The sequence below is a fragment of the Saccopteryx bilineata genome, chromosome 7 (genome assembly GCF_036850765.1).
Source record: "Saccopteryx bilineata isolate mSacBil1 chromosome 7, mSacBil1_pri_phased_curated, whole genome shotgun sequence".
Taxonomy (NCBI): Eukaryota; Metazoa; Chordata; class Mammalia; order Chiroptera; family Emballonuridae; genus Saccopteryx; species Saccopteryx bilineata.
Genome location: NC_089496.1, coordinates 47,672,838 through 47,686,875, shown reverse-complemented (window position 1 = coordinate 47,686,875; position 14,038 = coordinate 47,672,838). Strand labels below are relative to the sequence as shown.

The window sequence follows — 14,038 nt, the reverse complement described above, 5'->3', positions numbered from 1 at the left end:
CATCCCCCGGATTGTCCCCAGTGTAGTGGCCCAGGAGATTGCTGAGCCCAGTGACGGCCACCTGAACCCCCACAGATTTGGGGGTTTGAGACTATGACACGAATTCCCGTTTGCCAGCCAGAGTCGTCTTCTTCCAGTGTCATTAGGGGTGCAGTGAACGGTGGCCGTGTGGCCCAGTGAGATGTGAGCAGACGTGAGGCTGCCTGAAACAGAAAACGGCTGGGCTAGAGAGAGACACTGTCCACCTCCTCCTTCCAGCCCCCCGGGCCTGCGTCTGAAGCTGACCAGCCAGCCTCCCACCGGGAACACAGCCCGAACGCCAGGGCACATTCGGCAAACGGCATTTCTGGTTGCCGGGCTGCCATGCTATCGTCCACTGACCTGACGTCCCGAGTGGCCCACCCGGTCCCTGGAGGTTGCTGGCTCTGCCCTCGCTCGGGCCTGCAGGGCCGGCCACGTACGATGTCAGGACTTTGTAATACAATCGCTACGCTGAGAATCTGTCCAGCCACCGGAGCCTGACCTTCCCAGGGTGGAGTCCCAAGCACTCAAATGTCCGGCGTCCCCTGCAGAAGTGCACGGCGACCCCTGTGGACTCACATGAGGCGGGTGCAGGAGTGAGTGACCAGCAGTCACTCACCAGCAGTGGGACCCCCCCTGGTGAGGGTGGCGGCCAAGCTGTCTGCTCTCTGCTCTCAGACAGGGCGAGTCTGGGCCCCAGGCCCAGAGGAAACCTCACTGGGCTAGCCGCGCTCAGTGCCTTTGCCACCCGGTCTGTGTAGCATGAGGTGGCTCCCGACACCCTTTCTGACATCTCCCAGCCTCACGGGTTCTATGAGCTTCCCGGTATTTCTTTCCTAAACTGGCAAAAATTCTCTTCTGTGACAACTAACAGTTTGGACTGACGTGAAAAATGGGCGCTGGGGACTGCGAACATCAACAGACCCTCAGGGAACGGGGGTCACCTGGAATTGGTTATGTAGTCTGGCAGGGGCTGATGGCTCTGAGGACCCAGAGGCATTATGGAATGGGACTCTGGAAGCCAGGGGCATAGCTGCGGTGCCCTGGAGTGAAAGGCTCACTCCTGGCAAGCTTTGGGGACTTCTGGTGGCCACTCTCATAAAACAATGTGGATCCCATGAGACAAGAAGGACTATGAGGTGAGCTGCTTCCTTTGCTGGAAACACGAAACATCCAAAGTGGCTGTGAACCACTCACACTGCATGATCCTCACAGGTCCTTTTGAGGCCGGGGTGTCACTTTTCCAAGTCCACTCGAAGCTCACTCAGGTCCATTCTCATACCTGCCCTTTGACATCCAAAAGGCGACAGGACTCAGGACATTACATCTGTATCCTTTCCACCTCCTCTCCTCCCTGCCCTCCACTTCTGCCAAGTTACAGCCACCAGGAAAAATGATAAGACATTTATTGAGTCATCTACAGCAGTTTGACATCCCCAAAATCCCAGACAAGGTTGTGAGCACAGCATGAATGGTGGCCGCAGTAGCAGGGAGGTCTGTGGGGCTTGTCTGTACTGTGGGAGAAGAAAGCCAGGCTGACCCGGCTCCCATGAGGGATCCCGGAGCCACGCCTGGGATGCCAGGGGTGGTCCCACTCCAGCCCTCACAGGGGCAAAGCTACAGAAGACGGACACAAGACAAGACACACGTGGCCAAGCACAGACACGCCCCAGGACTCAAGTTCAAGGCGGGGAGAAGGAATGAGCACCTGGCCCATTCAAGGGATGTTGCAGATCTTTGAAGGATTCCCTTGGGGGTGGCAGGAAAAGGCTGACGTCACCCACACACAGAAGTCTCCTTACCCTAACGGCAAGAACAAATGGAATCTGTAGATGGAGACGAATCTGGAATTCTGTGTTCATCAGAGCCCCTGGCCTCCGCTTTACCCTCAGTTCTGGTGGCTTTTTACAAATGGGACAAAGGTTAACCCAGGAGGGCTTGAAGCAGTTAACAGCACAGGGAAGCCTTCAGGGGTCTTCACCCCCATAACCAGCACTCTCCTGTGTGGTTATCAAAGCCCTTCCACACACAGGGCATCTCGCTTCAACCTCATCCCTGTCCCGTGGGACAGAACGCAACCCCCCCCCCCCGGTTCCTCAGGTGAGGAAGAGGGTCAGCCTCGGAGCGCGGGGCAGGGGGTGAGGCCCAGGGAGGCACGCAGGTCTCGCCACATCCCAGTGACTCGGTCCCCCTCCTGTACTCTGGAGTCCTGACAACTAGCGCCCTCTCCTGTGCGAGGCTGCAGGCTCTCCGATGAGCTGTGTCGAGGGGCCCGTTCGGGCCCCTGTGCAGGGCTGGGCACACACGGGCGGGCCCGCCTCCTCACTCGTGTGTCTAAAGTGTGTTCTGCGTCCCACCCACCTGCATTTTTTTTTTTACCAGCTCAATGGGGACGTTTGAGCCGCAGATCTCCAAGGTTCCTCCCAGCTCCAGGTCTTCGTGAATCTCCCCAAAGACGCATGGGAAGGAGTGAAGGCCAAATGAAGGTCAGAGGCCAAGCGGGGGGGGGGGGGGGGAGACCCAAGTCCCCTGCTCCTGGCTCAGGGCTCCCCCAGAAGCTTGCACGGTCACCAGGCTTACGGAAGAATTTAAGGTACCAAGGCGCTCAGTGCTTTCACTTTGGAGTGACCTTGAGGGGTCAAAGGTAACCACAGAATGACAAAGAAAGCCTCTTCTAGCTTCCCCTCTGGGAAGGGAAAGGGTCAGGAGGGGAGTCAGCAGGCAGGGCGGGTGACGGTGGACAGAGGCGCACAGCGAGCCTCAGGCCTGGCCCCAGCGCCTGGCCCTGTTCCCCGGAGCAGCCAGTCCGGCGGGGAAGGGGGGGTGGTCAGAGAAGGAACCACTGCAGGCCCCTGGGTGTGTCATGGGTGTGCCAAGGTGGCTTGGCCTCAAGCATGGGGACAGTCATGAGGCCCACAGTGCTGGGGACCACCAGAGCCACTGAGCCCCGCAAACCTCACTCTGACCCCTCACAGGCTCCCGGGCAGCCTCAGCATTCCTTACTTGGTGACCCCTTCCCCCCAGGGCTGGAGACTTTCTCCACACTGCCACGCTGGGTCACAGCTGGGACGGTCATGACCGAGGATGAGCGATTTCCCCTCCCAAGGACTCAGCCTTCCCAGGCTGGGTTCTGTCTTTTAGGATTGCCCCGGCCATGAGGAACTGCCTTCCCGGTAATGACCTTCCGGAGCCGTGGCGTCTGGGGCTTCACTCCTCCCCACTCCCCCCACTCCGAGGCCCTCAGCCTCTCCTCACCCCGTGTGCCTGCTTTTCCTTTCCTGGACCAGACAAACACCACAGTCCCCGCCTGAGGCCCCTCCCAGGGGATGACTGCTGTTTATACAGAGAATCCAACCAGGCACTGGGCTCGACAGATCATCTCGTCTTACCGTCCATTTTACAGATTTGAAAACAAAGGATCAGAGAGGGAAGGCTTTTACCCAAACCTCACGCTGTCTCCCCCTCCACTGCCCGTGACCCCGAAGGCCAGCTGCCTTCTCTCCCGGAATATCCAAAATAACAGCAGGTGCCCCTTCTCACAAGACTGGCAAGGGTAGTTTCAGATTGGAAAACAAACCGACAAACCAACAGGAAGCTGGACCCTCTGTGAGGACCCAGGCCCAGGGCTCCGGCGGCCACACAGGGGTTTCGGGGTTGATTTTGTTTTTGCTGTTGTGCGATGATCTATGTGTAAAGTCAAAGTGTCTTCCACGGTGAAGCAGATACGCTGACGGGGGCAAGGATGGAGGAATAAGGTCTATCCTCGGGGGACCGCTCCCCACTCAGTCATGGCACCCTGCCCTGCCAGGCCCGGGACAGGTCTGCACCTCGTGCCCCAGGTGCCTGTCCACCTGCCCCTGGCCTGGCCCTTCCCTCGGCCCACCAGCTCCCACTGTCGTGTCCAAAGGAAAGAGACACATGTCCCATTTCCACAAATAACAGCACCACACACACACACACACACACACACAGCAAAACCTTCGTTGACACGCGTCACAGTGGTGCATGCCCTTTTCCCTGCTCTTGAGCTGAACGGGAGACTCACTGAAGGATAGAGCCTGGAGAAGCTTGACATGTGCCCTCCTCTCACAAATGGGGAAATTTGTCATGTGCCCAGACAGGGAACGCTCCGTCTGCAGGTCTCACTGGTCTGGGTCTGACTGGGACAGACCTTATGTTCCGAATCCCAGCTCGTGGCCCCTTCCAAGCAGCTCGGGCCCCGCAATGGGGCCTGAAGTGCCAGGTGGCCAGCGGACACCCACTTGGGTCACGCACTGATTTCCCAAAGCAGGGGGCGGGGGCCGTGAAGCCAAGTGCCTGACGGAAGGGCCGCTGCACAGCCCACGGCCAGCCTGAGTGCAAAGGGTCCCAGGTGATGGCACCCGGCTCGTCTCTCCCCGGCTTTGCCAGGGACCCGGGGGGCCAGCGTCCTCTAAACCAAGCAGCTAGGCCCGTCCCCAGTTGCTCCGAAGGCCTCCCCGATCCGAACAGTTCCACCAGCCCCCGGGCCCCTTCCTCCTTCTAAACCAGGCAAGGCCCCCCACCCGGCCTCTGCGAGCACCCCGAGCGCGACCACGACACAAGCCCCCGAGCGCTGGGACAGGAACACCCGAGTCGCTGTGGCACGAAGCCGCCCCACACGCGGGGCCCAGCGGGCCAGCACTGTTCCCCCCGCCCTGAACCGGGTCTGGCCCATCTCATGCCCAGGCTGTGGGGAGTCAGGACCGGCGCTGGGGTGCCCCACTCCTTCCAGAAGCTTCTGCAAACAGGCACGGCGGGCGAGGCTCCCCCTCGGGGTCCTTCCGCGGTGATTCAGTGGCGAAAGCACATGGGGGGAGGGGTCTATGGAGGTCTCAGGGGTTTCTGTAGCTGAGTCCAAGCCCCAGGAGCTGGTGGCCGGGGCCCCTCGTTGTCCATGGGGTCGGGGGTGGGAGCCCGGGCCCTGAACTGGGCCCACGGAGATGTCAGGGGCTTCAGAGTTCACTGCCGCCGCAGGAAGGCGTCTGGTTCGTCGGAGTCATGGCTTTGACTTCACAGCAAGTGGGGGGGATGATTAGGGATTCCGTGTGGGAGGCGTGGTGCCCGCCTCTCACCTCCCACGACTGAGGCCAGGGGCAGGCGGGGCAGGAGAGAGGCTCCCAGACGAACTCCTGCCCACCGTGAGGCGGGGGTAAAGCAATGGACGTGGTGAGGGTCTTCTTCCGCGGGTCCTTGTGCACTCTTTCCATCTCCTTCCCAATCATATCCGCGCTCCCAGCTCCCGGCAGTTTTCCTTGGGCCGCGTGAAAAGCACCAGAACGTCCCCTGACCTTGAGCGCCGTTCCCAAAGGGCAGTCTCCGATGGGAAGAGCCCCAGAGCTGTCCCATTGCCCTGATCGCCAGGAGCTGGGCACCCGGACACCACGGCGTGGCTGAGCTCGAGGGCCCTTCATACTGGCCAGCACTGAAGGACGCTCTGGGCTGTCCAAGCCGGCCTTCAGGCTGGCCCCAGGCACTGGTCCAGGCCCGGGAAGGGCCCCAGAGTGGCGAAAAGACTTGAGAAGTCCACACTGAGAGTCAGACACTTCGAGAGACTGCCAGGCAGGCCCCCGGAACCCCCAAAGCAAGGTCGTCGGCCTCGTGACAGGGTCAGGGGTCACTGAGGCTGGTGGATGGGGCAGGTGGAGCTGGGACACTGGATGAAGGGATCAGGATGGGACAGTTTTCCAGATTTGAGGGGTATTTACATATCTGGGGTCAGGGCCCAGGGGTCCATGGTGGGTGGGACCAGCGCCAAGACGGGAAGGTGGTGGGGGGTGTGCCCACCTGCACCTGCGTCGTCCCCCCCTCGGGGGGCCCAGCGTCCAGCCCAGGGCCTGCCCGGAGGGAGGAAAGAGGCTCGACATGCACGGCCGGCCCCCGCCGGCAGCCCCAGCCTGCGTGTGGAGGAGAGGAGGGCGGAGGGGGCTCAGGTGGCCAGGTTGTCGGCCGGGAGGCCGGACATGCGGATCTGGGAGCTGCTCTTGCTCAGGATGGAGAGCTGGGTGCCCCCGTTCACCCCGCTGCTGGCCAGGGACGGGTGCCGGTGCTTGAAGTCCACGGCGAAGTAGCGGTTCACCTTCCAGCTCCGCCACTTACGCTTGATCTCCGCCTGCACCTGCGGGGAGCAACACGGCGGTCACCCACCCCCGGAGGGACGTGCCCTCCGGCCCCGTCCACCTGCCTCCGGCCCGGGGGCCCTCCCAGCCAGGCACTGCGGCCAGCAGCCCCCGGTCCCCAGTGGGAAAGGAGGCCTTGGAGGAGCTGACTGCAGCCCCTGGCCCGGTCCCCGTCTGAGCCAGGCCCGCTAACGGCTTCCTGGGGGCCGTGAGCCTCGGCTCCTGGCCGCTCTTGTCCACAGTCAGAGACTGTGGCTCCTGAGGCTGAGACGGGCTGGGGCCTTCAGGGAGGCTTTGAAAGGGTCAGACAGGCCAGAGCGAGGGGCCCCCTCCTGCTGACTGTCAGCCCCATAGTGGGCTGCACGTGAGACTCGTCTGGACAGCTTTAAAAATCCAGATGCTCAGACCACACCCCATAATCGTCACATCACAAGCTCTGGAATGAGGCGTCCACGTGTTTTAAAGCTTCCCAGGGATTTCTGGACGCAGTCAGAGTCGAGGGCCACTACTTAACGCACCCACTTGCTCTGAGCCCAGCGTGTGTTTCAGCCTCCGATGCCACCTCCATCCAGCCGGCCCCTTTGTGCGGTGCTCGGACCGCACAGCCAGAACTAGAACCAGCACCCACCCCTCCAGCTCCAGCTCCCTCTTCGACAGCAGGCCCAGGGGCTCCCCCTGCCTGTCCTCCCGTCCGCCTCTCCTGATCTGACCTTTCTACAGGGTGTCTGGGCGATCCCTGAGCCCAGCCCTTGTGTTTCTCGGATGCAGAAGTGGAGAAGCCTGCTGAATTCTCTCAGCCGAGACGCTGACCATCCTCCAAAGCCTTCCCCCCGCCCCCCGCACCTCAGCGCTTCTGTCCAGGGCTCTGCTCAAAAGCATCACCCAACAGGTTAGCTCTGGAGACCCCAAGAGCACCACACTGGAAGGGGGGGCATTTCTAGACGGTTCCAGGCCCCTCCCCCCATCTCTGCCACGTCCTCACAGTCCCCTCTGGACAGGGGATGGGTTAGGCGGTCAGGCTGACCGCCGGAGGCAGTGCTGAGCCTCGGGCTGCTCCCTGCTCATCACGCCTGCTCATCACAGCCTCACGGCCATGGGCACCATCTCCTAGGCCCGGCCCTGCCTCCTCACTCTCAGTGCTCTTTTACTGAGGCGCATCTTACAGTGCGAGCCCTCCCCGGTGCGTCCGCGCTCTGCAGTGGACGCCTTCATGTGGTCGGAGTGTGGGGGTCTCTGCCCCTGGGCCCTGCCTGGACCACAAAGCAGGAGAGAGGCCAGCACAGGGGGGAGCCTGCAGGAGACCCTGGCTCCACGGCCACCCCCCCGCCTCCTGTAGTCCTGGGAGTCTGGCAGAGCACTGGTCTGGGCGACAAGCCCTGTGTGGCCGCAGGCCGCCCCCTGTCTGCTCCTCAGCAAGCCCCCACCCCCACTGCTAAGAAGCCAGAGGGCCAGGATCTTACCTCCCCATTCAGAAAGCAATAGAGAACAGCCACCACGAAGCCCTGGGGAGAGAACAGAAAGGCCTGAGCACACGGGCCAGGGACCCTCCACGCAGAGGGTGTGGGAGGGGGCGGGAGTGAAGGTGACACCAGGAAGCAGAAGAATACGATCACTTGGCAGGAGGGACACCAGCCGCCCAGGAACCACTGGCGAGGGGCCCTCCATGCAGAAGGTGTGGGAGGGGGCGGGAGTGAAGGTGACACCAGGAAGCAGAAGAATACAATCACTTGGCAGGAGGGACACCAGCCGCACAGGAACCACTGGTGAGGGGCCCTCCATGCAGAGGGTGTGGGAGGGGGTGGGAGTGAAGGTGACACCAGGAAGCAGAAAAATACAATCACTTGGCAGGAGGGACACCAGCCACCCAGGAACCCGGGGTAATGGGGGGGGGGCAAGTTCTGCTCCAGCAAGATGGCCACTGCCATGGAGCCAGGTGGCTGGCAAGAGAGTCCCCTCCCGATGCCCCTGGCTTCAGAGCTCACTTTTCATTGGTCAAATCCTTCCCATCCTAACGCAAAGAACAGCTCTATCACGCTTCCTACAGAGGCCTCCCTGAAGGCCCCAGAATGTTCTCTGGGCTCTCCAACCAGCCTGCAGGCGCCCTGAAAGCATACCCCACCGGGACAGCACAGACCTGTGTTATCCCCCCTCCCTGGGCCACTCTTGCGGACACCACACCCAACACCACGTGGGTGAGTGCTTGGCACAGAGGAGGTGCTCGGCTACCCTACCACGGTCTCTATGTGTTTTCTCTGTGTGCAGGTTTCTCGTGCTGGGACAGGAACCCCAGGCTAGGGTTTGTCTTTATAAATCGGACCCTTGCCAGGCCGAGAATTAAATGGAGAGAGGGAAGAGACTCAAGCCAGAAACACTTTCTGACCCTCCAGCTCAAATAAACGTTTAAACAGTTGGGCTCAGGAACAGTGGCTGTAACCTGGGGGCATTTGAGGGGGCCACGCCTGCTCCCTCATGCTCCCATCTGATCTACTCATCCTCGTGCCAACACTCCTTTGCTCACTTGTTTACGACCCTCCTACTTATTCCTTCACGTACGGAGTCCCATGCCCCCCCCCCCCCGCCCCGGGTCATTTAGTTCTGTGTCCACACGCGCATCCACCAGTTCCGCTCGTTCAGCACTCTGTGGCCAGGTCCTGCTCTGGGCACCCTGGCTTTGGCAAGACAGACCTCCAGCGCTCCTGGGACACGGTCTATGCTGAAGTCAGGACGTGGACAGAGAGGTCCCTGGTGGACACTCTGCCCACGCCCAGAGCCGCTGGTGAGGGATGAGGGGGCTACTGTCTTAGATCACCTAAGAGAGGCCTGGCTCAGGACACCCAGACCCAGGGACAGGAAGACATCAGAGTGTAGTCAGAATGGGCTCTCTCAGCTCCCTTTGAGTCTAGGGCTCTTACTGCAGAGATGGAAGCCTGGAGGCCCTCTTTAGGCTAAAGAAGTTTCTAGAACCACGAGCAGGTTAGGGCCAGGGCCCTGGATCCCGGTGAGTCCTGCCCCCAACACGTACCTGGAAGGAGCCCAGCCCCAGCTCAAACACCAGCCTCTCCCTCTTGCTGACATTCTCCGGGGAGAAGGCGAACACCGTGTAGTGGATTCCAAACAGCGGGATGAGCAGCAGGGTGGACCGGGCCAGCCGCCTGTCGGGAGAGAGCAAGGCACCTGCTCTGGGGACCACCAGCACCTGGGCTGGAGCCGTGGGGGGCAGAGAGCCCTGGTCCCAGCCCTGTCATCTCCCCCAGAGCTGGATCCCTGTCCACAGACCTCCCTGGGGTTCTCCCCAAGGTCACGGGGCTGGGAGGGATGGTGGCCCGCAAAACCCAGGCTCAGAGCTCCCTCGTGGGCTCTGCAGGGCCCCTGTCCCTCTGGGCCACGTCAGGACCCTGCAGGCCCACTACACGCACACCTGTGAGTGTGGACGCACTGACACCCCTTGTGGGAAATGTGAAGGCAGGGCCAAACACGGAGGCGGGACATGGAAAGCTTGAGTGACAGATGTGACGGGTAAGCGGACCAATGGGGGGCTCTGAAAGGAAGCTCCAGGTGCCTGTAGAGCAGCCCCGAGGGGCCACACGGACAGGTGGGTGTCTGCGTCCGGGGCTGGCCAGGGACACTCACAGAGTGGCAGGGAGGTGCTGACGACAGGAAGGTGGGGCGGGGTGGGAGCATGGTCTCTCCCGGGGTGGGGGCCACAGCAGGAGAGACTGGGTGGGGTTCTAGGAAGGACACACTGACTGTGGGCATGAGTGATTCCATCCAAGCAGGAGGAACTCACCACCCGGGAAACCGAGTCAAAAGGAGAGAAGGCTGTCTGCATGGGTAGGGGGGGCAGGGATGCGTCAGCGGGGGACCCTCTGCCTGACTCTCCCCGCGACCCGGTGGGAAGGGCTCTGTTCCGAGGGGTGGGGCACAGAAGCCACAAAAGACAACAAGAGCATGCGCCGTGCGGGTCCCTGTGGGTCCTGCTCTGTGAGGAGGGGGCCCCCAGAGGGTCTCCAAGCGTGTGACCCATCTCCATCCACCCCCGGAATACCGGCTCCCTTCGAATATCCTCAAAGCGGGGGCCTGTCCGGGAGGCGTGGCCTGCCTCTGCGGCCCTCTGCGTCTGGGTGTGAGTGGGAGGGAGGTCAGGTCTCCCTGCAGCCCTCGGTCCGCGGGGTGGACAGCTGGGCGTGGGGGGCTTTAATAGCTGCGCCCCTCCCTCTTCCCCATCCCAGCGTTTCTGGGGGAGAATGTTCTGTTGAATGTGGGCTCTGATTTCAGAAGCAAATCCATAGAGGCCAAGTGAGGCCCTTGGCTTCCCAGAGGGAAGGAAGGAGAAAGTGGGGAACAGAAGAAAGGAAAGGAGGGAAGGAGACACATAGAAAAGGGCGGAGTGAGCCGGGGAGACCTTCCTGTGGACGGAGGACCATCCCTGGAAGGAAGAAGGCCCTCGAGGCCTAGGCACCCGCCCACCCTCGCCCGGCTTGTGGGCAGTCCGTTCTGCAAGGCCTGGGGTCCCGGGACCAGGGCTGGGGCCGGCGGGATCTGGGCAGTGCTCACTCTGAGCCCAGCTCCGGAGCTGGAGCGGCCGAGCCTCCCACCTGTCTGTTCTCTCTCGAACTGCGACCCCTCGGAGGCGGGCCTGGTGGCCTCTTACCCCTGCTCCCCTCTGTGGCCCGCACAGCGCCCACACTTGGGAACAGCCTGCCCGTGGAGGAATACTCGGACCGCACAGGCCCCGTGTGAAAGCTTCAGGGCCCTTAAAACTGAAGGTGACCTGGGCCCTGCCCCTCTGCTGACACCCAGGGCGCCAAAGACAGCAGGGACAGTTGGCTAAATAACAACTTGAAAAGAAGAAATGCAGGCACAAGGGCCCCTCGGGGGCCCCTCTGTGGCCCCACCTAAAAAGACGGCTTTACAAGGACAGCTTAATTGAAGGAACTTGGAGGGATGTGGCCCCAGGACGTGCCCGCGGTCCCGGGCTCGAGAGGGACAGTGGCCCCGGGACGTGCCCGTGGTCCTGGGCTTGGGAGGGACGGTGGCCCTGGGTCGTGCCCGCGGTCCTGGGTTCGGGAGGGACGGTGGCCCCGGGGACATGCCCACGGTCCTGGGCTCGGGAGGGACGGTGGCCCCGGGACGTGCCCACGGTCCTGGGCTCGGGAGGGACGGTGGCCCTGGGACGTGCCCGCGGTCCTGGGCTCGGGAGGGATGGTGGCCCCGGGATGTGCCCGCGGTCCTGGGCTCGGGAGGGACGGTGGCCCTGGGTCGTGCCCACGGTCCTGGGCTCGGGAGGGGGGGGACAATGGCCCTGGGTCGTGCCCGTGATCCACTTCCCTGTTCTTCCACAAATAGGTCTGTTTCCAGGGTCCTATCCTTGTAGTTTGAAAAGTGCCCTGGACACCAAAAGGCCACACTTTGGCTTCTGTGGTGGCCGTGCACAGGACAGGACATGTGTGAGAAAGAACGAACCTTCAGGTATTGGCGCGGGCCCTTCCACGCCTGACAGGGGTGGTGCCTGGCATGGGGTGTGGTGCCTGGCACCGGGGTGTGGTGGACTGGTACCGGGGTGGCCCATCACACAGTCCGAGGACGACACCTTCCCTCCCCAGCAGCCCTGAGGCAGTCCGGAACGGTGGGGACTTCTGCCAGGGACTCAGGGCACCCCAGTGAGCCTCTGACCAACGGGGAAGTGGAGGCAGATGAGGAGGTCACCGGGGCCCTGAGTTCTGGGGCCTCCGCACTTCAGAGCCAACCAGAGGCCTTGCAATGGGGACAGAGGGTGTGAGCCTCAGGACACCTCTTTGAGAACAGCCACAGAATCACTGTATGATCTGATTCACCCAGAAAGACAGCGGCATCTGTTCCTCTGCCCTGAGGAGGCATCCATGGAAAAAAAAAAAAAAAAAACTGTCCTAAAAAATACCAAGAAAAGCTTCCAACAGCCAGAACACTTAAAGAGATGCCCAAATGAGGCCGCAGCTCCTGTCCCAGGGTCCCCTGGGGCCAGTGACAGGACTCCATGGGTCCAAATCCTCACCCCGCCAATTATGTGACCTGGAGTGAGTCGCTCCACCTCTCTGTGCTTCAGTTTCCACATCTGCAACATGGGGACGATACAAGGACCCACCCCACAGGGTTGTGACGGAGACTAAGACAGTGAGCACCAACCGGACACGTGAGGGGAGAGTGGGGTTCACTGTAGTGAGGACCCAGGTCCTGTGAGGGGGACGGACCACATAAACCCAAGCTCTAAAACTAGCAGAAATAACCTGGCAGTTTCAAAGACCGGAGCCCAGAGCACGAGGACATTTGGGAAAGACGACACATCGAAGCAGCAGGGGCCAAGGCTCCCGAGACCGTCCTCAGCACCAGCAGCCAAGCCCTGGCTGTTCCCTGAAAGGCTGCAGCTCCGTCCCCCCACCCTCCCTTCCCGCCTGCCGCCACGAGACTGCAGGGAACTCACAAGACACACAGACGTCAGCATGCAGCAGCCAGGAAGGGGGTCGGGGCTGGAGGCGCAAACGGCCCTCTGCTCCCCTCCGGCCCCCGCGAGCAGCAGGACGCGGGCTCCAGGCGGTGGCGGCATGCGTCCCCCTCCCCTCCAGGACACGGGCCGCAGCCACGCACTTACAGAGTAATGGTGGACAGTTCTGACATCTTGCAAGGGTGCTGCGGAGCCCGCTCTGGCTTGCAGTAGCATTTCTGCACGCAGCTGCTGGGTGTGACAAGATCAGCAGGTCTGTCAGCTGAGGGCATCGGGCAGTGGAGACACTGAGGTGGGGGCTTAGAGCCACACAGTTCACGGGGAGGGCAGAGACAGGACCCGGTGGTCACACGGAGAATGAGGAAGCCGAGGGCCAAGACAGGGTCAGCTCCGGACACAGAAATGCACGCCCACACGTGGACACGTCTGTGCACGGACATGCACGCACACACGAGCACGCACACTGGGACCACCCACCGACGGGGTGGGGCCTGGGCTGGGTCTCAGGGGGCCGGAAGCTGTCTGCGGAATCAGCTCTACGCTCAGTACACAGCCTCGCTGGAGGTCACCCAGAGGGCTGGCAACCGGGGACTCAGGCCGCGCACCTCTCGGTGGCCGGCCTCGGCGGACGGAGCCTGGAATCAGGCCAGATGTGGGCGGCTCGATGAAGTAGCCCAGCTTGATGGCCTCTGGTCTCCCCGCTACACCCCTCTCGGAACAAACTGTCCGTCTAGGTCTGAACTATCCCGTATGACAGCCACTGCCCAACTATGGCTGTTTGAGTTGCATAAGGGAAAAAAATTAAATCCAATTAGAAATCCACTTCCTCACGGGCCCTAGCCACACCGCAAGGACTCGGCAGCTGCATGAGGTGAGCAGGTCCCACGTGGACAGCACCGACCGAGGGCATTTTCATCCCTGATGAGTGACCCACAGCACTGGTCAGGCTAGGCTGGCTGACAGACGTGCATGGGCAGGGCCAAAGGCTGAGGGGGCATGTCTTGGGCATGGCCCCATTGCCTGCAAGAAGTCATCTGAAGGAGGCATCTGCTCGCGGGCCCGGGGTGCCTGCACAGAGCCGCCGCCTCCTCAGCTGGGGGCCTCAGGCTGAATTTCCATCTCCTCTAGCCTTTCTGTCCTCCCTACATGGGGCGGCCCGCACCCTGGACACTCCTTTTCCTTCTCTGACAAACATGCGAGCGAGCGAGGAAGGGCTGTGCCCTCTCATCAGACCTCAACCAGGGTCCCCTACAAACCCTCCTCGGGCACCACGTGGCACTGAGCTCCCGACACCTGCTGCTGCCGCTGGCCTGCCCGAGCTGAGCGAACCAGTCACGACGTGGATTCCAGCTCTTCGAGAGCAAGTCTGAGGTCCTTGGCATGGGGGGTGGGGGGCGCACCA

The 14,038-nt window shown here is 61.9% G+C and overlaps 1 protein-coding gene across 4 annotated transcripts in view; it reads right to left on the bottom strand.

Annotated features, from left to right (window-relative positions):
* Positions 1 to 1,409: 1,409 nt before the first annotated feature.
* The window catches only part of ADCYAP1R1 (ADCYAP receptor type I), a 58,172-nt gene continuing 45,543 nt past the window's right edge, over positions 1,410 to 14,038 (bottom strand). For 2 of the 4 annotated variants that reach the window (XM_066238867.1, XM_066238869.1), the window contains 3 exons: positions 9,181 to 9,310; positions 7,619 to 7,660; positions 1,410 to 6,157 (listed from right to left, as the gene is read on the bottom strand). In XM_066238867.1, the coding sequence (XP_066094964.1) occupies positions 5,969 to 6,157; positions 7,619 to 7,660; positions 9,181 to 9,310 (361 nt within the window). In that variant the 3' untranslated portion in view covers positions 1,410 to 5,968. Of the gene's footprint in view, positions 6,158 to 7,618; positions 7,661 to 9,180; positions 9,311 to 12,783; positions 12,868 to 14,038 lie in introns of all 4 variants that reach the window. The other 2 variants (XM_066238866.1, XM_066238868.1) reach the window with 2 other exon arrangements.